The sequence below is a fragment of the Anser brachyrhynchus genome (genome assembly GCF_964034855.1).
Source record: "Anser brachyrhynchus genome assembly, chromosome: 20".
NCBI lineage: Eukaryota > Metazoa > Chordata > Aves > Anseriformes > Anatidae > Anser > Anser brachyrhynchus.
This window is the reverse complement of record NC_137713.1, coordinates 8,565,926-8,585,987: the sequence shown is the minus strand read 5'-3', so window position 1 is coordinate 8,585,987 and position 20,062 is coordinate 8,565,926. Positions and strand designations below refer to the sequence as shown.

Genomic DNA, 20,062 nt, shown 5'->3' with positions numbered 1-20,062 from the left:
GCCGGGCGGGGAGGGGTTTGCGACACCGCGCCGCGCTTGGCGGCAGTGTGGCGGGGCCGCCGCCGGCCGGGCGCTGACAGGTGCGGCCGGGCCGGGAAGTTGCTGACTAAGGCGGGCCGGGCCGGGCCGGGCCGGGCAGGGCAGGGCAGGGCAGGGCGGCGGGGCGAGGAGCAGGAGGGCGAGAAGCGGCAAGCGGCGGCAGGAGGAGAAGGAGAAGGGGCAGGGACAGCCGGGCCGCGCCGCCGGGAGGGCTCTATGGGGACGGCGGGCAGCCGCAGCAGCGAGGAGGAGGAGGAGGGAGCCGAGGAAGGCATGGAGGGGGCGGCCGCCGCGCCTCAGCCCGGTTCCCCCTTCCCGGCCGCCGCCGCCCCCGGCCCGGCGCCGCCGCTGCCGCCGGCCGAGGTGCTGCTGGAGCAGGGCCGGCTGCGGGAGGCCACGGCCCGGCTGCGGGAGACGGCGCTGCCCGAGCCGCTGGTGTCGCGGCACCACAGCACGCTGGTGCGCTGGCTGGAGGAGCGCCTGAGCCGCGGCGACGAGGCCGTCAGCCTGGAGCAGTTCTGCGAGGTGCTCGAGAGCGTGTCCCGCCTGGCAGCGGGCTCCCGGGGCGAGAGCGAGGAGGTGAGGGGGCTGGGGGGGGGGGTAAAGGGGTGCTGATGGGGGCTGGGGGGCTGAGAGGGGCTGGGGGTGCTGATAGGGGCTAATGGGGCCTCATAGGGGCTAGGGATGCTGAGAGGGCAGAGCGGGTGCTGGTAGAGGCTTTGGGGGGCCTCCTAGGGGCTAAGGGGGGCTTCATAGAGTCTGGGGGGCTCATAGGGGCTAGGGATGCTGAGAGGGCAGAGGGGGTGCTGCTAGAGGATTTGGGGGCCTCATAGGGGCTAAGGGGGGCTCAGAGGGAGGTTCAGACTGGAAATGAGGAGACATTTCTGCTCAGGGAGAGCAGTCAGGCGTTGGGACGGGTTGCCCGGGGAGGCGGCGGAGTCACCGTCCCTGGGGGTGTTCAAGGAATGGGTAGATGTGGTACTTAGGGACGTGGCTTATCCCTGGGGGTGTTTAAGGGAAGGTTGGACGTGGTGCTTAGGGACATGGTTCAGTGGGTGATAGTGGTGGCAGGGGGACGGTTGGACCAGAGGATCTTGGAGGCCTTTTCCAACCTTAGTGATTCTAGGATTCTGTAGGGGCTGGGGGGTGCTGACAGGGGCTAGGGGGCAATGAAGGGGCCGGGGCACCCCAGTCAGCCCCACCCAGGATCCACAGCAGGTCTGGGGCAAAGGGCTGTGCTCACCGAGGCTGGAGGCACCACGCTGCTGTCGGGCCGGCTGTCAGCCTGCTGCGGTCCCTTCCACTCGTTCCCACTCCCAGTGACCGTGCTCAGCAGCCGCTCCTCAGTTGGAGCCCGTTTACGTCGGCGGTGTGCCTGAGGATGCCCCCAGCGCAGGTGGCACAGCTGGGAGAGCCCGGGGAGTGATCCCTCAGAGGGACCTCGTAATGGGAAGGTCCAAGTTTGCTAGGCGTAATTTTATCGCTGCTTTTCAAAATCAGCAGTGAAATTGCCAACTGTCCCATCGGTGTCCTGTCACTTGCTGGAAAGTTAGAGTGTTGGAGGACTTGGAAGCAAGTAGTAGCAAGCAACCAGTTCCCTCGGCAGGCAGAAGGCCTTGAGACAAGGTTTTACTGGTAGAAGAGAGCAGTGTCCTTTCACCTGTGGGAAGGGGTATGGGGAACTTAACATTTAGAGCATTTAGTTGTGCAGCTTTACTCTCTAGCTAACGTTTAAAGCCCAGCTGGACTGCCCTGTTGGGAATTTCACACTCAGTTAAGGAAGTGGTTGTGTCTGGATTTCTTACTGCACGCAGTTCCTGAGCCTCACCAGTGACTTCCTTCTGTCTTTGTCGTGCTCCTGAGTAGCAGAGCAGCATGGTAAACTGAGTATTAAATTGCACGTGCACTCCTTGAAGTCAGTGCTGACATGGAAACAAGACTGCTGGAAACTGGGAAGGGATTAACGTTGTGGTACAAGTCGGTACGTTTGTACCAGACTGTTTTACGTAGCATGCTAAAACGCTGCCTCTGAGTTTCCAGTTCCTTTTCAAGAACCAATAAACAACAATTCTTCATTTGTCACAACAGTAAAAGCATGAAATTAGTACATCGGGGTTCTTTCTGTTACTCCAAGCAGCTGAGCTTTGCAGGCTGCAGAAGTACTTTGGGGGTTGTCTGTAGTACAGATCCTCCTCTGCATGAAGAGTCCAGGGCTTTTCCACGCTCTTGGGAGTGAGAAAGGACTAGCTGCAGGATTTATGATGGCACAGACTTGTGGCCGCATCTCGTCTAACCTGCAACGTGGAGATGTTGGGAGCTGTGTGGGAAACCCTGGTGTCATTACTTCTGCAACTGGCACTAGCCCATGGGCTGGAGCACTTAAGATTTCTGGCATGTGTTTTGTGGGGATGAGACATTAGTATGTGGCTCTCTGACGTGTACAGGGACTACATTTTGATCTCCCATTAAGCCTTTCTGCTCTCAGCGTGGGGCTTGTGAACACATGTTGAATGCTTTATGGGCAACATGTACGTCTGTTTAAATACACAGTCTATTTGCTAGATAAACCGAACCTCGGAATCCTTTTTCATCCATTAGTGCTTCAGCAGCTGTCATGTAACATACCCGACTTTTGCTTGAGACATGAATGTTTCGGTTCCGCTGAGAGCGAAGGACGGAACACAGAATTTTCCTAAGTCACCCTTGCGATGTTCTGTCGTGCTGCCCTGCGGTGAGCGGTGATTTATCCCTGTGCTGCGTTTCTGAGAATGGCTGCGTTGTCATATTGCCTCTCTCCATGGGCACGGTTGAACTTGGTAGGAAGCGTGCAGACTTAATGGCTTTATTGAGGAGCAAAATTAATCTGGACCGTAATAAAGCTGTTCCTGTCTTTGTACCATGTCCCACACGTGGACGCAGGAGCTCCGAGTGCTGGCTTGCGTACGGGTGTTTTGTTGGCTGCCCGTGTGTAGCGTTCTTGCACAGCGCAGCTTGGCTGAGCAGTGGGAGTTGTGCGTGCCTGTGTCAAATACAGAGTTTAAGTTATCCCAAACGATCAAAAATAGTTTTAGGCTTTAGGGTCGGTGAGATTATAGATCTGCTGAGATCGTAGGAAGAGTTTGCAAAGCAAGGTGCAGACCAGTGCGTTCATGTGCGAAGACAGGCGTGCACGTGGCAATCCCTCCACAGGTGAAATAGCCAGATATTGCCTTAAAGTAGCGCTCAGCAGCTCCAGCTCGTCTTGTTTGCGGTTTGTTTTCACCGGCAGCATCACAAAACTTGCTCACCTGTTCACTTCATGCCGTAGTCATTACGGTTTGACTTCAAGTAAGAGGAGCAGAAGTGAGGCAGTGGCAAGAGCCGTGGTACGAAACTGCACCTCGATTTGCTTGGGCAACAGTTATATTAAACTTAATCCCTCTGTGTTGTAGACCTTAAACAAAGGTCTGTGTTTTGCTCTCTACCTGATGCCAGCTCCGGCCCTCTCTGCCAGCGAGACGTTTTGGGGAGGGCTGGGTGTTAGCGCAGGCTGGGCTGTGACAGGAGCCTACCAACGTGCCGGGCTCTGCTCGGCTCCGCGCACCCACGCGCTGCTGGAGCTGTGGGCACTCCGACACGGTACTGAGCCCTCTTACCTCCGGAGGACTTTGCTCTCATTAAGGTGCTGTAATTATGTCATGGCTAATTGGCAGGTTATTTTGATCTAATCGCTTCAGATTATTTCTCTCCAGGATAGTGTTTTAATGGTACGTCAGGCCTGATAGCCAGCCAGCAAAACGGAGGTTCAAGCAGAAGCTTCTGCCCAAAGAGCAGCCGTGGCTTCGCCCTGTCCGACACCTGGCAAGCTGCTTCCTTCTCAGAGGCCACCCTGACCTGGCTGTGTAGCTGAACGTCAAAAACCAAGTGCAGGGCTGGGAGACTCGAGGCTCTTTTGTTTTTTAAATCTCTTTCATAAGCCCATTCCCAGTTTGTATGAAAAAAGGTGGTTCTGGAAATTTCGCTTCTCTTCTTTGGGTATGCTCAGATAATTTTTTTTGAGCATTGAACAGAAGGTCATTTCAAAATTACTTGTGAAAATATAGCTAGTTTATTTATATATATAATATATACTGATATATATATCTCAGTGTGTCACTGGTTTACGAGTTCTCTGAAGTAGCTAGTTTAAACCGTTTACGTTTATGAACTCAGTTCTCTTTTATAGGCTTAAGCTGGATAAAAATATCGTGTAATTTGTTACCACAAAGACGTGAAATAAACAGTTGTGTAAATTACTTTTGATAGATGCTCAACACACCTTTTTATATTATAAATTTATATTCAGGTCAAAATTAGTAAATCTGGCAGCGGTTCCCTTCAGTAAGAAAAGAAATCTTATCGACTTCTAACTTGTTCCATTGTTTTCATAAATACTTTGATAAACTATTTGAAACTGGTATTCAGTGCAGGACGACAGCATATGGAGGGAAATGCACTTTAAAAATCTGGTTCTAGGGATACTTTCTTTTTTTTAAATAAAGATTTAAAACCTGAAAGAATTTGAATGGGCGCAGCGTGAGGTAGGTGTAGCACTAATGAGTAACGGATTGTAATGCTTCTAGAAGAAACTTGCCATGTAATGGAGGAGATTTTTAACGTTCTTTTGTGAGCTCCTTCTCAGTCACAGATGCTGGGTGGACGGATAGTGCTGATTCACTGGTATAGAAGACATGCTGTCTCCACCTAAGTATAACTACAGTTGACTTTTATAGGAAGGCAGTGTAAATGCCTTAAAACTTGCTAAAGACTGCAGATTTTCAACCAGGCTGTTTGCCATTGTCTTTAACTCAATACTGCAGAAAACTGATTATTTTGATTTCATTTAACGGTGTTTTAATGTTTACTGCTAAGGCTTATATTCAATACCTTGAATTTCTGCTTGAAGTACTCATGCTGAAATAAATTTTCCTTTTTTTGTTCCTCTTCAGGCTTTTGCACAATTTGATGCTGAAGGGGATGGCACCGTGGATGTGGAGAATATGCTGGAGGCTCTCAAGAATTCTAGTGGAGCTAATCTTCAAGGGGAGCTGAGCCATGTCATCAGGCAGCTGCAAGCTTGTTCCCTTGTTCCAGGTGAGAACAGAGTGGCACAAAAATGTTTTCCCAAGTCCTGCCTCTATATAAGGAATGCTGCTTCAATAAACTGCTTTAATAGTGTTTCTTGTCCTAATCTTGTCAAACCTCTAGTCCGAGCTGTTCTTGCTTCCCTAGCATCAGACAAGTGAAGTTGTAAATTAAAAATGTCCTATAAATACATCCAGCTGACTTACTTTCATAAATAACCATTATTTTCTTCTCTGTGTGACTGAGGAGCTTCTTCTCCTTGTTTAGTTTATCTCACAGACAGAAAACAGTTTCTTGCAAAATTCTGGGGAGTACTTAACTAATGCAGTAATAGTCTTGTACTCGCTAGCTGGAAGAATAAATCTTCCACCGAGTCTGTTTCAGGTGATGAGTCATGTACTTTATCATTATATTGTTATGTAGCTTTTGGAATCCTGCTAAAACATATTTCACGTTTGATATCATATATTCTGGGAAGTGTCAGTTTCCAGAATTTGAATTCTGGGATAAGTATCAGTTACTGTCTTTCCTTCCAAGCTTTTAATGCTAAGTGGCTAAAGGGGATTTGCCCTAGAGGATCAGACAAAAAGTGTTAGAACTGGCTGATAGAGAAGTCAGCGGAGAGTACTTATGGGGTATTATTTGATACATCTAAATATGCGGTGATTCAGAATACCACCAGTAAGAAGCTGAAATTTCTTATGTAGGTGGTAGAAAACATTAGGCACCTCTTTGGGAATAATCCATAGTGCCAAAGGGAGATGCCTAGTGTAGCTCAAGGTGAGTGATGTGAATACATCACCTCTTCAGCCAAGCAGCATGTTTCACCTAGATATTCAAGGTAAGGGTTTAGAACTTCTGGGACAGAAAAGTAAGTGTAAAACTAAGATTTTTGGTGATTGTTTTGAACCCTTTCAGACATTTCAATTAACTGGCAAGTTATTTACAGTCCTGCTGTAGAGGTTGTAAACTTGAGCTACTGCACATGGTGGAATATGGTTCCAATATTGGCTCTCATGCTTCATTTGAACTTACAGGGTAGTAAGAAGTAAAGGGGAAAAATGATGACCTGGTTGCTGAAAGGTCAAGCCAGATGTTGCAACAAAAATGGAAATAATATCTCTTTCTAGGTTTTATTGATATATTTTCTGAATCAAAAGAGCGCCTCGGTCTTCATGCTTCAATGATATTGAGATTCTTGCACCGGAATCGAATTTCTAGTACTGCCATCCCATACCCGGTGTTGGAGTACTTCAACAATATCTGTACTATGCGGTCTTCTGTGTTGAAGGATTCTTTAGATCGACTTCTCCTAAAAGAGAGAGGTATGTAACATTTTCTCTTTTTTTCCAGAATGGTAGCATAACCATAGCTTGAAGAAGAGATTGCAGATACAGTAAAAAGTTTTCTTTACTGTTAAATCTTTAACAGGCACGACTTTCTATTTTTATGAAGTTGATCTGATTTTTATTTATTTAAACTTTGGGTGCTCATAAGTTGATTGCCTAACGGCCTAGCATTCCGAGTAACACACTTGGGTGTTTCTCGTCTTTCTCCTGACCTGTTTCAGAATGGCAATTACTAATTTGTGTTATTCTTTATCTAGTCAAATATCTCTACTAGTTGTGGGAAACAGATACTCCATGTGAACGCAAACATTTTCTGAAGCTGACTGTTCAGTGTTAAAATAACTTACTGTTATGGGGTGGCAGTCGTGAAACTTTTGTTATATTTCAGATGAGACTGTCTTGGTGGTTTCCCTAGAGGAAGAGATCGTTTTCTTCCTCTTGAAGCTTGATTTCATGATATTTTCAGATCTCTGCGCTTTTCTTGAAACAGATCAAGTTATTTGGGGAAACAGTCTGCTTTGTCCTTTCCCTAGAATAGCTGGATTAAGGTTTTCTCCATCATAAGTTACTTTTTCCTCTCATCTTTTGGGATTTTGGCATAAAAATAATAAAGTGCTGATGAAATCAGAGAGGAAATGAGGAGATAAAGGCTATTGAACTAGAGGTAAAGTCAGTGTTTTCATACTGCAAGTGGTAAAGTAGGACTGTTGTGATTTCATCTGAAGTAAAACTTCTCTGTCTTTCATTTTCTGTCAGAAACTCTTCCCCAGGAGCTCTGTTCTATACCACCAAGACAATTCATATGAGATTATAGTAAAAGTATAATGATTCTTGAAAACAAGGAAAAGAAGAATGTTAGGAGTGCTTTTTAAAATTTTTTTTTTTTTTTCAGAATACCCCAGTGACTTGAATGGCAATCAGGAGCTGGACAAACTGAAGTCTGTCACAAAGTGCTATACTCACATAGAAACCTCATCCAATTCTGCTGATATTGACAAGATGACAAACGGAGAAACAACGTCCTTCTGGCAGTCAGATGGGAGCGCTCGCTCGCACTGGATACGGTGAGTGTCACAGCGATGTCCAGCCGAGTTTTGTAGGTCTCACAGCGAGTGTGATGTAACTGGAAAAAATCTGAGAATTACTGAGTGACAGATGAATCTATTTGAAAACGTGTCATGGATTTGTGCATAAAGTTTAAAGGCCTAATGAAGCCTTTAAAGGCCGTGCATCTTCCATGCTGATGCACATGGTTGTTTAGCTAAACTTTCCAACCCATATTACTGTGGTTAGTGCTTGAATGGAAGTGCTTTGACACCAGCAAGACAGTTACTGCTCCTTGAAACAGAAATGTTTAGTGGTTGTTTGGTAGTAAATCTAGGAACTTGGTGGTCAGGGGGAGTTTGTTTGTTTTAGACCAAAAAAATATTTTTTTGTCCATTATTAACACTACACTTTTATTCCTGAGGAATGAATTCTCAGTTGAAAAGCTGAACAACAGAAAGTTATACGGTCTGTCTATCAGAGGTGATGGTCTTTTAAGCCAACTACAAGTTTTCTAACACGTATACAACAGTACAGGGTTGGTAATGCCTATGAAGCATTAGATAACTTCCAGTGGATTTATTTATGTTTGCAAAAGTGGAAACTGGGTGAGGCTCAGCTAAAAGTGAAGCGCTTGATTTATCTTTTTCAAAAAATGTTTTTTCTTTGCTTTGCAGTTTAAAGATGAAACCAGATGTTGTTTTGAGACATCTGTCCATTGCAGTGGCAGCTAATGACCAGAGCTACATGCCACAGCAAGTTACAGTGGCAGTGGGAAGGAATGCCAGCAGTCTCCAGGAGGTCCGAGATGTTCACATTCCAAGCAATATCACTGGCTACGTAACACTGTTGGAAAACGCTAACATTAGTCAGATGTGTGAGTCAATAAAGATACCATTGGTGTATTGTTTCATTGCTTTTTTGAAGGTGAAAGTTTGGCTAGGTTACAGAATGATGTGTTGAAATGTCAGTCATTAGAGCAGAAACTCTTGGCCTTCCCCTTGAGTCAGAGAAATTGTTTTAACTGTAGCTTAATTTCTAGCCTGTAAGAGAGTCTTCTGAGCCTTTGTCGTGTTGTCTGTAACTCAGGTGAAGGGTTGAAGAGCTAAAATGATTAAAACACGTTTTCAGCCTCTCACTTTGAAAGCATCAGGCGACGTTAAAATATCTTTGATTGCAAAGTGAAAGCATGTTAGATAATAGTATCTAGCAAAAAAATATATCTGGGAGGCTATTTTTTGTAGCAAAAATCTGAAGAGTTGGTTAGGTGGTTCTTGTAAAGCAGTTTATAGGCTAAGGGTTTCTAAGTAGTGTTATTTTTAAGTCTGGTAGATCTGTGATTGCTATATTGTAATTAATCAGAGGAAAGCTGCTCCTTCCTAAGATGTTTCTGAAGCTTTAGAAACTGTCCCTTCAGCTCAGATAGATACTTTTCCCAAAGGCAAACTTTCAGGGCCACAGAAGCAGGCAACAAAGATGTTGTTCCTCACAAGTAACTAATAGAATGTTATCTTTGCAAAATGGTCAAAAAATTATGTGAACATTTTAATGTAATTTAATAGTTTGCATTTAGGCTTTACTTTTTCCTTACCTTTCCCATCCCCTCCTGACCCAAGACACTTCCTAAGTATGTAGATAAAAAGGTATGATTAGTAGTGGTGAAATAATCTGTAATAATTTTCCACTTTGAGGTTCTTGTACTACTTTTTTCCTAATGTGTAGCAGTATAATATATAATGGATCACATAAGCAATTTCCAAGGCTGCATTTTCCAAATCATAGCGTGCACGGTTAAGAAGCATACAAGTGCTAGTTTCCCATATGTGGGAGTACTCTTGTATGTCTGCTGCTATTTTTCTCTGAGATTTTGCAGTATTTGTGGTTTTAAATGTCTGGATTCTTCTACATCTAATGCAACAGAAGCAATGGAAAAAAAATCTGCTTTCTGTTTTGACAGATGTACAGATAAACATCAAGCGTTGCCTTAGTGATGGATGCGACACTAGAATCCATGGACTCAGGGCGATTGGTTATCAAAGAGTTAAGAAGGTGGGCGTCTCAGTCTGTGATGCTTCGGCTATCTGGTACTGGTCTCTGCTGACCTCTCTGGTAACAGCTTCCATGGAAACAAATCCAGCATTTGTTCACACTATCTTACAAAATACTCAGTAAGTACCAAACTTCATAGTCGGATTTTTTTTCACTACTTCCAGCTTTTGTAAACTAATCTACTTTGTGTAACTGGTTTCCACTCCCTCTATTAAGGTATTTAAATGTCTTTTTAGCTACCACATTGTTTAAATTTTTATATTTCACCTTCACTTACCAGAACAAGTATAATTCTCATCTCTATTTTAACTAATCTAGTTGTTAAGCCATGACTGAATGGCTTTGACTCCTAATGTTTTCAAGAAGCCTAGAATTAAATAGCTTTCTCTTCGTAAATTTCATTGATTATAAATATTGGACAACTTCCACTTATGAATGGAGCTTAATTTAGCTTATTTTTTGCCATTTTTTGCTTGTGTAATGCCTTGTCATTCATTACATGGGAATACAGTGGTGTGTATGCAATATCTCTGCAGATGCTTACTTGTGGTGATTGGCTGTTTTCTCTGTAACGTTTCCTTGTTTGACTGCCAAACAGTTCTGCCTGATGACTTGAAGGATTGGAATCCTAATAACATTGCTACACACCCACGTTGACTTTTATAGAGCTTAGTTAGCGTGATACCACTGCCTTTAAGAACACCACTGTCATTAGCTAATGAATACTGTAGGCTGAAGTCCATTAATGCTATCTTTAATTTCTGTCATCTATTCAAACTCTAAAGAGTTTAGGTGACTTTATATGTGTTCATGTCTGCTCGAGGAATGTTCATAGCTACTTTACTGTAGTTCATAGTTCCTACGTAGTTTAGCTTTATTGGAACTGACGGCCTTCAGTTTTGCTACAGTGTAGGTATTTGTTAGCTCAGAATTCTTCTTATGTTTCTAATAAGGCCTAAAAACAGTTTAAAAGAGAAATCTTGACAAAAATATAAGCACTCAGGAATTACAAATTCAGTGTTTGGAGTTATGAAGTCCCAAACCAAACTTTGTTTTTGGATAGAATGTCTTTGATGTAACCAATTAGAATTCCTATTTCCTATTTTCAGGGGTTATTACATTACCTTAGGAAATCAAACAAAAAGTCACGTTGAAATTGGTCTGAAAGAGTTTAAAATCAATTTTCCCCTTGTTAATGGGCTCTTGCTCAATTCTGGAACTATTTAAAATAAGGTAGTGTTTAGACATTAAGTTATTTCTAATTCTGTCATAGATTTAATTCAAAACACCTTGATTTATTTCTCATTAAATGTGAGATTGAGACTGAGATTGAAGACTACCTAACAATCACTGAAGTTTCCCTACCTACAACACAACATTGTTTTTAACTTTTGAGAAGATTATCTGTGTAAATAGATTCTTTCTTCATTCAGCAGCTATTTGTAGAGACCTACTTGTAAAAAGTGTAAAGATTTAAATGTGTAATTATAGAAGTCTGTTTTCTTTGATTGAAGTTACATTCCATCCTTTTTTCCAGGAAAGCGCTGCAACACATGCCACCTCTGTCACTAACGCCAGGCTCTACAGATTTTTCAAGCTTCTTATCTCCAAATGTTTTGCAAGAAGTAGACAGCTTCCTTATAAGAATAACAAGGTGAGATTGTGTTAATGTATTTTGATACAGTGGAAAAGGGTTTAGATGAATTTGTATAGCAAATGTATCTTGTTTGTTACTTACTTGCTCTTTATTTTACTATCTTGAAAACTTTAAAGGCCTTAAGAAACAGGTACCTTAGATTTTCTGTGTGAGCGTTAGTTGTCTTCATTTAGAAACAGTGTCTGCTCCACTGTATTTGGTTTGAAATGTTGTGTGCTAATGTAATTTAATATTAAGATGGTGTCCAGTGGCTTAAATGGGGCTAGAGGAGCTTTGATCAAGGAAAAGAAATTTCAACTCCCAGTAATTTCAAAGGTCAAAGACTAGTTTTGATTGCTTGGTGCCGTATTGTGATGGAGCACCGAAAGCAACGGTTAGCAGGCCAAGCTGGGACTACTGATAATATGAAAAAGAAAACTGAGCTGGGATAGCTGTGTTTTTGTTTGTTTGTTTGTTTGTTAAGAAAAAAAAATAGTCCTTAGAGCCTGGCTGCTAATACTAAAGGGAATGAAAATTTTGCAAGTGTTACTGTGTTACCGCTGTTTCAAGAAACCACTCTTTCACAGACTGTTGCAAAGCACAGTCCAAGAACCTAGTGTCCATTGGTGCAGGCAGTTTAGGCTGTGTTTGCTAGTCATGATGTTGTCTGGGAAATGTTGGAGCATCCAGATGGCCAAATTCAGGTCATAGGTTCCCTGCTGGGAACTGGATCTGCACAGAACAGGATGTTTTATTCCTCTGCAGAACTCTCTCTAAAATACCCGATATTTATTATAGCAACTGCAACAAGCCACGCAGCTACTAGGTTTGATAATTTGGTGGTTTAAAGACTTCACCAATTAGGTTACCACAGAAGAAACAGATATCCCATATTAAAATTGTACTTAATGCACTTGTCCTGAGTTTTCTTTTCATATTGTTTTTTTTTGTTCCCCTGCCCCTCTTTTCTTTCCTCTCCCCAGTTGTTGTACTACTCCAGAGGTTGAACTTACACTCTTGGCCTTTGCCTTAGCCAGGGGGAGTGTTGCTAAAGTGATAAGTTCCCTTTGTACAATCACTGATCATCTGGACACTCCATACAAGGCTTCATCGCTTATCGCTTCTATGGCAACAGTTAGACAGAACCTGCTGTATAAATACGGTAAATGAATAATTGTTGGGTTTTTTCCTGTATGTATGTAAGACAATAGACAGCTTTCACAGTTGTTTTACTTGTTGTTTTGCTGGGGTTTAAAATGATATAAGACGTACAAGTTAATGACTGTTACCGAGAAGATAGAGCTTGTGCAACTGAGCTGCCCTAGGAGTTTGTGATTAGATAAGCTTTCTGTGATTCATGAATTGAACTGGGTGGCATGATCTTGAGGGAGAAGACATGAACTTTGTAGGCAGTGGGTCCTTTATCAAGACGGTGGTAGTGTTTCTATAGTATTAAAACATCAGATGCCATTTTCCTTTTATTCTTCCAGTAACATACTTAATTTTTTGTATGTTTAGCCTCAGTAAATGGTCTCTCTTGCAGACACATGGACATACACAAATTTAAAATATTTTAAATATAATGCCATTAACATCTATTTACAGTTCTTTTATTCTTGCTTTTATAAATTAATCTGAGTACTTGTCATAACTGTAGAGCCATACATGCTCTGGCATAAGGCAGCAGGATTTTGCTGTATAGACTGTGCTTGTTTGATAAATCTGTATTTTTAGGTATCAGTTCCTGAGATTATCATTCATATCTCATGAAGAATTTTCCCCTTTGTTTGCCTTTTAGTACCTTTTGTCAGGACTTTTTGGCTTGTGCCTAAGAGTACACTAATTATTTTATAATTATGGTATCGGTATTTGCTTTCAAAATTTTTGAAAATCACTTTGTTTTTCCTGTAGTAGCTGCTGCTTTTTGCAAGGCAAGAGTGGTGTATCGTGTATAGTGAATTCCAAACAGTTGAAGGACCAGTCAGTTGTTCATTCTCCTTCTGTACATATCTAAGGCTCTAGCTATGGTAATCTAACATGACTTCTTATACTGCTGTTTCTTTCTCCTTTTTCTATCTGACAGTGGTAAAAAGCTCATAGTATTGCAATATTTTCAGTTGCTCTTTGTATTAAGAACTTAAATCAGGCAAAAAAGCTATATATTTTTTGAATTTGAGAAGCCTTGTTCTTCTTGTTTAGGAAAACCATTACGACTAACTTTGCAAGCATGTGATGTAAAGGGAAAAGAAGATAAATCAGGGCCTGAAAACCTCCTTGTAGAGCCATGGACTGGGGATGGTAAGAGCCTGGACTTAAAATCCAGAACATTCAACCATACACAAAGACTATTAACAAGGCTGCAGAGCTATTGCATGTATATTTGGCAATACTCAATAGGTTTATGATGTGGAAGATCTGTAAAAGCAAACAAACAAAAAACTATGTGCAAATTCTGTTTTACAACAAGGTGAATCTCTCAGGAACCAGTTTATTGTCAAAACAACAAAAGGATATGATCTGAGGGAGAATTATTGATACTTTGTGTGAAAGTAAGCAATAAACTGTCACATACAAAATTACACTATAGCACATTTTATGGCTTGAAGTCATGAATCATTCACTGATGGTTTCCCAAATATTGATGGAGAGCTATGGTGGAAATCACTGAGATTTTCACTGACTGTGCATACCTATTAATTCTTCGCTAAGGCCTGTCTTTGTTAATAGAATGTTTTTATGTACTGGACACAACCTAAAGAAAGAGAGTTGTGTTTCTTGACCTCCTTTTTAACTGAAATGCCACATAACCTTTCTGAAAGAAAAACCCTGTATACCGTCTTGTACAGTGCTACTTATAAATGAAAGCTATTGTGACAGAAAATCAGGCATGTTCTAAACACTTATTTTACCCCTTTGTATACTTGAGCATATTATTTATTTTTTTAGTTATTTTGTGGATTGTTTCTGGTGTTTTGTAGATCAGTTTGAAGAACAGTGAGTTGTATCAGTGAGCAGAACCACAAGCTAAAGTAATATTTGGGTGTAACTAATAACCTTTAATGGGTAACACTCAGAAAATTGCTGCAAATACTGCAGTCCCAAGAGATACACTGCTGGAGAGACCTATGTATACTCTGTGGGAGTGTATACTAACATGATACATTTTTTTACTTGTCTTTTACTCTCTTATTGGGAAACATATCCTAATGAGGTACAGCATTTCACTAGAAACACATCTTGTTCTTGTTTCCCCCCTATTAGTCCACCATCTTGGTGTTCTCTTTCAAATGTTTTGCCCTAGCAGTCCCTCCAGCCTCATTCTGTTTCCACGGCTGCTTTAGGTTTTCTTACTGAAACTGGGAAGACCAGAGCAAGTATCATTCTTTCTACCGGCACTGAATCTTCATTTCAAGTGACACAAATTAGAATAAAGGTATGTAGTTTCTTTATGTTTTTCAAGGAGAAGGCTCTCTCTTTTCTCTTTTCCCTAATGGTAGAGTTGAATTTGATTTTTTTTTTTCTTTTGTATCAACTAAATTTTAAATTCATCATGAAACAGTGGTATTTTGGGGTTTTACTTTTGTGCAAATCACAGGGATCTGAAGGAAATGGAGATCTAAAATTGCATGGAGTCAAGACATTTATTTTCTTGCTTTTGTCTATGTCTTGTACTATACTCGAGTTATTAAGGTGTAGAGTATTAATTTATTTGTAAGGTCATATACCTAGTATTTAAAGTAATATTTCAACTCTGAATCGCAGAGTTTCAAGATACAGTATGTGAGTTCAGATTAAACGGAGGGTTTCTCAAATTCTTTTCAGAGACATCAGTGTAATTTGAACACTCAGTGCAATTTTATCTGGTTTGAAAACAAGATCTTGTGATTAAATCTTGTGGCCAGGAGAAATCTTTAGTGAGATTTCTGCAGCTGAATTTATTTATTTAAGGCAAAGAAATAATTGAATTCCTGGAACAAGAATGCGTATTTCAATGCCCAAGGGAATCAAATAAGAATGGAATTCTGGCAAGTAAATTCTAACTGGAGCCATAGAGGCAACTAAACTGTTGCAAAGCAGTGCAGGGATACTGGGATACAATTTTTTTTTTTCATTTTTAAGTATACAAAAATTAGAATGTGAATTAGTGTACAAAATTAGAATTAGTATACAAAAATTAGAATGAGAATTAATATTTGGAAGTATAGTTATTGTTAGGGTATTAGCAGAGTAATAACTGTAGCAAACATTAACCATGCACATGATCCAATGGATTACAAAAGCTTCCATAACACTTCTCCAAACTGTGTTTCATTTCCTTCTTTAGGTTAAAAAGTGTTATTCCAGAGATCGGTTTTGTTAGTACTTAGTTGCTTACTGTAACATTTTTTTTTTTTTCTGTGAAAACAACACCTTCTTTTATTGTCAGTTTTTATGTATGTTTCTCTGTATTTGTTCTTTTAGGTTCGAAGAGGTGCCATTGGAGCCCAGTGTGGGCTGGTGTTTGCTTACAATAGTGCTTCAGAAAAGTTCCATGCAGAGGAACACTTCAAAAGATTTGAAAGCTATGACAAATGGAAGCTACAGGAATTCAAACAATTTTTAAAAAACAGGTAAAGGGGCACTTTTTTCTAATGAAGGGAATATAAATGCTATATTAGGTCATTTTGCAGTGGCACTTGAGCTACTGAGAATTGCTCCAAATGACTTAAAAATGATGCATGTGTCATTTAATGGTTACCTGTTTGATTTTAATGGGCCTTGGTTTGATGTGTTTGAGGAAATGTATACATAGGTGTTGATTTCAACCTCTTGATTTAAAAACCCGTTTAGAAAAAGATGTAACAAAACAAATGTTCTACTTACAGTGCAGATCTCTGATAACAAACCATTTATAGGAAGATGTATTTTAATTAGTTTTATTAAGTTACTTTCTCAGAATGTTGCTTAGGAGTGAGGGGAGATTAGGGACCATGACTATGAAGACTTTGTTCATTGTAATACACAAACTGTAGCATATATAAGGTATGCGAAAGTTCCTCTTCCTTCTCTGTCATCTTTACAACCATAACATGTTAACAATATTTTGGTAGCATATCCAGCTTTGCAGCAGTTTCTTTTCTTTACAAAGTTTATTTTCTTCTATACATAGAAGCAGCTGTTCGTGTGATGATTTGGGAGATGATGATCCTATTGGCTGGTTTGAAGTGGAAGAAGAGTGGGATGAAGTGGATGTCAAAATGCAACAATGCAGAGTTTCCCAGGTAAGAAATGATGAAAATCCATTAGCCCAGTCACAGTGAGCAGAGGCTCATCGCTGTGCTTTGTTGTTATGCCAATTGAAATAAACATAACTTTTTTGTGCAAGCAGAACTCTTCTGGGTAGGAATCAATTGGCTTCTTGCTGAAAGGATGATTTGACTTTTGTTCTCTGTGTTATGTTCTTTTCCTCTGCATGTACACATATATAGTTGTAGTTAAATGGTTCTTCAGGTTTAGAGTTAATGCAAAATTATGTGATTATGCACAGATTAGTGGTTTTATGAGTGAATATTTCTAAGGATGATGTGGTTCTTGCTTTATTCTAGTATCTTTATTTTATATTCTGTTTTTATATTTCAAATATATATGACTTTTATATTTATATAGATAGATACACGTTTAGTTAACTAGATATTTAGTTGAAATATATAGTATCTTAACTGCATAGTTACAGATTTTATTCTTCTAGAGGCAGATTCTTCAACCCTTGTTTTAAGGGACAAATGATTAATAAGCAGTTCAGTGAGTTAGATCAAATACCTTGAGGAATGTGGGACTTTCCTGTTCTGAGAGTGGCAGAAAATGGGTTTCGTTTTATATTGTTTAAGTAGGAAGCTTTGATTTTCAGTCGCATTTATCTTGTTTCTGGCATAAGCTGTTGAATAGTTCCCCTGAACTTTTTTGGACTCTGAAAATTAGCAGAAGTGGTTGTGGGACTTTTCTGAAACCATCACTGCTTGTTAAAGCATTCGGCTGTTGTCTGTGTAACCATTAACCCCTTAGACTTTTGAGTGAGTGGAGTTAGTAAATACCTTTGGATGACAACTTGCTCTTCCTTTCAGCTTTACGTTTTGTATCTTAATGTGGACAGATTGAATAAAACTGTTTTAGATATTACATGCTGATGCTCTGCTTGCTTTTAAATGCAGATAATTTTTTCTACCTGCAAAAATGCTGTAATTATAGAGCTAAGAAACAGAGTATACAGAATGAATGGAACTGATAATTAATTAACTAACTTTGCAGATACATGCAGAGGTCACAGAACCAGTACTGTGACTTTTTGAGAGTCCAAGCTTAGCCTGAATCTTGAGCTCATTATTTTAAACTTCTGGGGGTGGTTGGCGGGGAAAAAGGCATAAGGCTTGTCTCTCTCCCTAACCTGCAGTCTCCTCACACATGTGCTCTCATGTCTTGTAAAAGCCAAGTTTAGAGTAACTTTTAAAACCCACTCTTGTGCTGTGTTTTATGTTCTTTTAGTACTTAATGATAAAGTTCCTCTGCACAAGACAAGACACAGCAGAAAGGCTCGGAGTTCAGGGCCTGAATGTTCTCGGGTACCTTCGGCCTATGCGAGAGGAGCCCAACAGGAGCATGAACTGCTTGCAGTGCAGGAAAACTGATGATGATACAGTGTGTGGCACAACTCTTCTCCTGAAGACGCTTCATTTCATTCAGCAGCTTGCACAAGACCTGGTATTTTTACTTCTATTTTGTTTAAGCCAGTATTTTCCGTGCTAAAGGTAATAAGGCTATGCTGACAGTAACTGTAAGTGGATGAAGCACAGTCTTACTAGTGAGTAGTAATAATTATTAGAACCATGCTGTGGAAAAAAAAAATGCTCTCTGGAAAAAGGCATTCTGTTATGGTTGCTGAAGTTGATTGGCAATATGCTCTCTTTGGGTTCTGGAGAGAGTTAAGAACTATTTTTCAGCATCAATGCTGAAATAGCAGTGCTGGGTGAAGTAAATGCAAGAGAAAGACACTGCGCTGTCTATTAGTGTAACTATTTCTGAGGCAAGTATAGGAAAGGTATAGAGTCACAGAATGGCTTGGGTTGGAAGGGACTTAAAGATCATCTAGTTCAAACCCCCATATGTAGAGAGGTAGCTAGGCAGGTTGCATAGATTAAAACATGTTCTCTTTCTTTCAGATAACGTCAGTGTCCAAGGTGAGATGTATATAGTTAAGAGGTACATCAGTGCTGGTATGCACTGATTTATGTCAGCATTGATGTACCCTACTTCAAGGTTACATGCCAAAATCATGTTTTTGTTCATACTGTGCATGATTCAGTGGCTTGTCAACTTAGATTCTGAGTTGTGGGCAGTCTCATCTTGTCTATTACTTAATTTTAGTCAAATTAGAAGAGGTAGGGATTGTAAAGACTCTTGATGGGGTGGCGCAGGATAGGGTTGTTGTACTAGACATCTGGAAAGAGGAGACAGAGTCCCTGTTAGTAGCCCTGTGAAGGGGAAGATTTCAGCCAAAATCACCAGAATATTTATGATGGTGAGAGAACTATACTGGAACTCATGTTAGATGCAAATTTATAGCAAGCTAGGCTGCTTTAAATCCAGTGCTCAGATAACTATTTTTTATAAATTTGTTCTGTTCAGAGTTAACTTTCCTATCCTGCATTTTCTTTGTCTTTTTTAAGGTTCATCAGAAGGAGAGTGGATTAAAATACAAGTCATTTTTAGATTTCACAGGCCTTGATCTGCAGCTGTTCTGGAATTTTTACAATAAACTTCAACAAAAGTAAGTTGCATCTTTACTGTGTGGTGAAGCACTAATCTGTGTGTGCATGTGTAAGTAAGGTATGCTTAGTTGTGTTGCAGCAGGTTTTTTTTTCCTAAAGTGCATCACTTACATAAATAACATTTTCCTTCTTCTGCCATATGGGTTTTTAACTATAATGTTGTAGAGAAGCTTGAGGAGTAGATTTAGCTGTTAGCAACACTTTTTTTTTGGCTATGCTGTCAGCATTTTTTTTTTTTTATCTATCTGAGATAGTAAATCTCATAGCATTATTTATTTGCTATAAAAGAGCTTCTCCTTTCTAGTTTTTGCTTCTGTTTGTTTTCTGTGTTCTTACAGCCCGAGGGAAGAATGCATCTTTGCTCAAACGTTGCTGTTGCAGCTACTCCAGAGCTGCTTCTCTGTACTTACTGGAGACAATAAAATTGCTAAACCTCAGGAAACTTCTCAGAACAAAACACCTGGTCACACAGAAGCTGCTGAAGAGCTTTACAGACATCTGTGTGAAGGTAATGTATACTGAATGTATTAACAGTTTTGGCTGTTCTGGCTTACAAGTGTGTTACAGTAGTTAGAATTTGGGAAAATGCATTTATTTCTAAAGACTAAGCCAGTTACTCATTCCTTTGTTTCTTCTTCAGGTCAGTGTGTACTAATTAGTCTATCACAATAAAACTTCTCTTGACCTGTGAAACAGTTTTATAGGCTTTCTGACAACTTATGGCCTGGAAGCAGCTTCAGTAGGAAACTTCTTTTGAACCTGTCACCTGCTCAAACCAGCAGGGAATGTGATCCTTTAACTGAATGAAGTTCATCCAATTCAGATATTTCACGTATATAAAAATGATCTTAGGAGGAGCCTGTAATGTGTACACAAACATGAAAGAATCTGGAGCCAGTGAAGAGAATGGCAATTGCGCATTAGATTTGGCTGGAAATAGGATTTTACCCTCTTTATTGAAGTATATATATATTTTTTTTGTTAATTAGCTGACAGTCTCCTGAAAAGTAAGCTAGAGATAAAAGTTTATACAGAATCTG

At 40.5% G+C, this 20,062-nt stretch overlaps 1 protein-coding gene across 2 annotated transcripts in view; it reads left to right on the top strand.

Moving 5' to 3' along the window:
* The first annotated feature begins 89 nt into the window (after window positions 1-89).
* The window catches only part of ZZEF1 (zinc finger ZZ-type and EF-hand domain containing 1), a 59,562-nt gene continuing 39,589 nt past the window's right edge, over window positions 90-20,062 (top strand). For both annotated transcript variants that reach the window (XM_080562871.1, XM_080562870.1), the window contains exons 1-15: window positions 90-618; window positions 5,007-5,151; window positions 6,273-6,467; window positions 7,384-7,555; window positions 8,213-8,412; window positions 9,493-9,703; window positions 11,122-11,238; window positions 12,204-12,382; window positions 13,420-13,518; window positions 14,562-14,653; window positions 15,682-15,830; window positions 16,370-16,481; window positions 17,740-17,955; window positions 18,921-19,021; window positions 19,361-19,530. In XM_080562871.1, coding sequence (XP_080418997.1) covers window positions 256-618; window positions 5,007-5,151; window positions 6,273-6,467; window positions 7,384-7,555; window positions 8,213-8,412; window positions 9,493-9,703; window positions 11,122-11,238; window positions 12,204-12,382; window positions 13,420-13,518; window positions 14,562-14,653; window positions 15,682-15,830; window positions 16,370-16,481; window positions 17,740-17,955; window positions 18,921-19,021; window positions 19,361-19,530 — 2,521 coding nt within the window. In that variant the 5' untranslated portion in view covers window positions 90-255. The remainder of the gene's footprint in view (window positions 619-5,006; window positions 5,152-6,272; window positions 6,468-7,383; window positions 7,556-8,212; window positions 8,413-9,492; window positions 9,704-11,121; window positions 11,239-12,203; window positions 12,383-13,419; window positions 13,519-14,561; window positions 14,654-15,681; window positions 15,831-16,369; window positions 16,482-17,739; window positions 17,956-18,920; window positions 19,022-19,360; window positions 19,531-20,062) is intronic.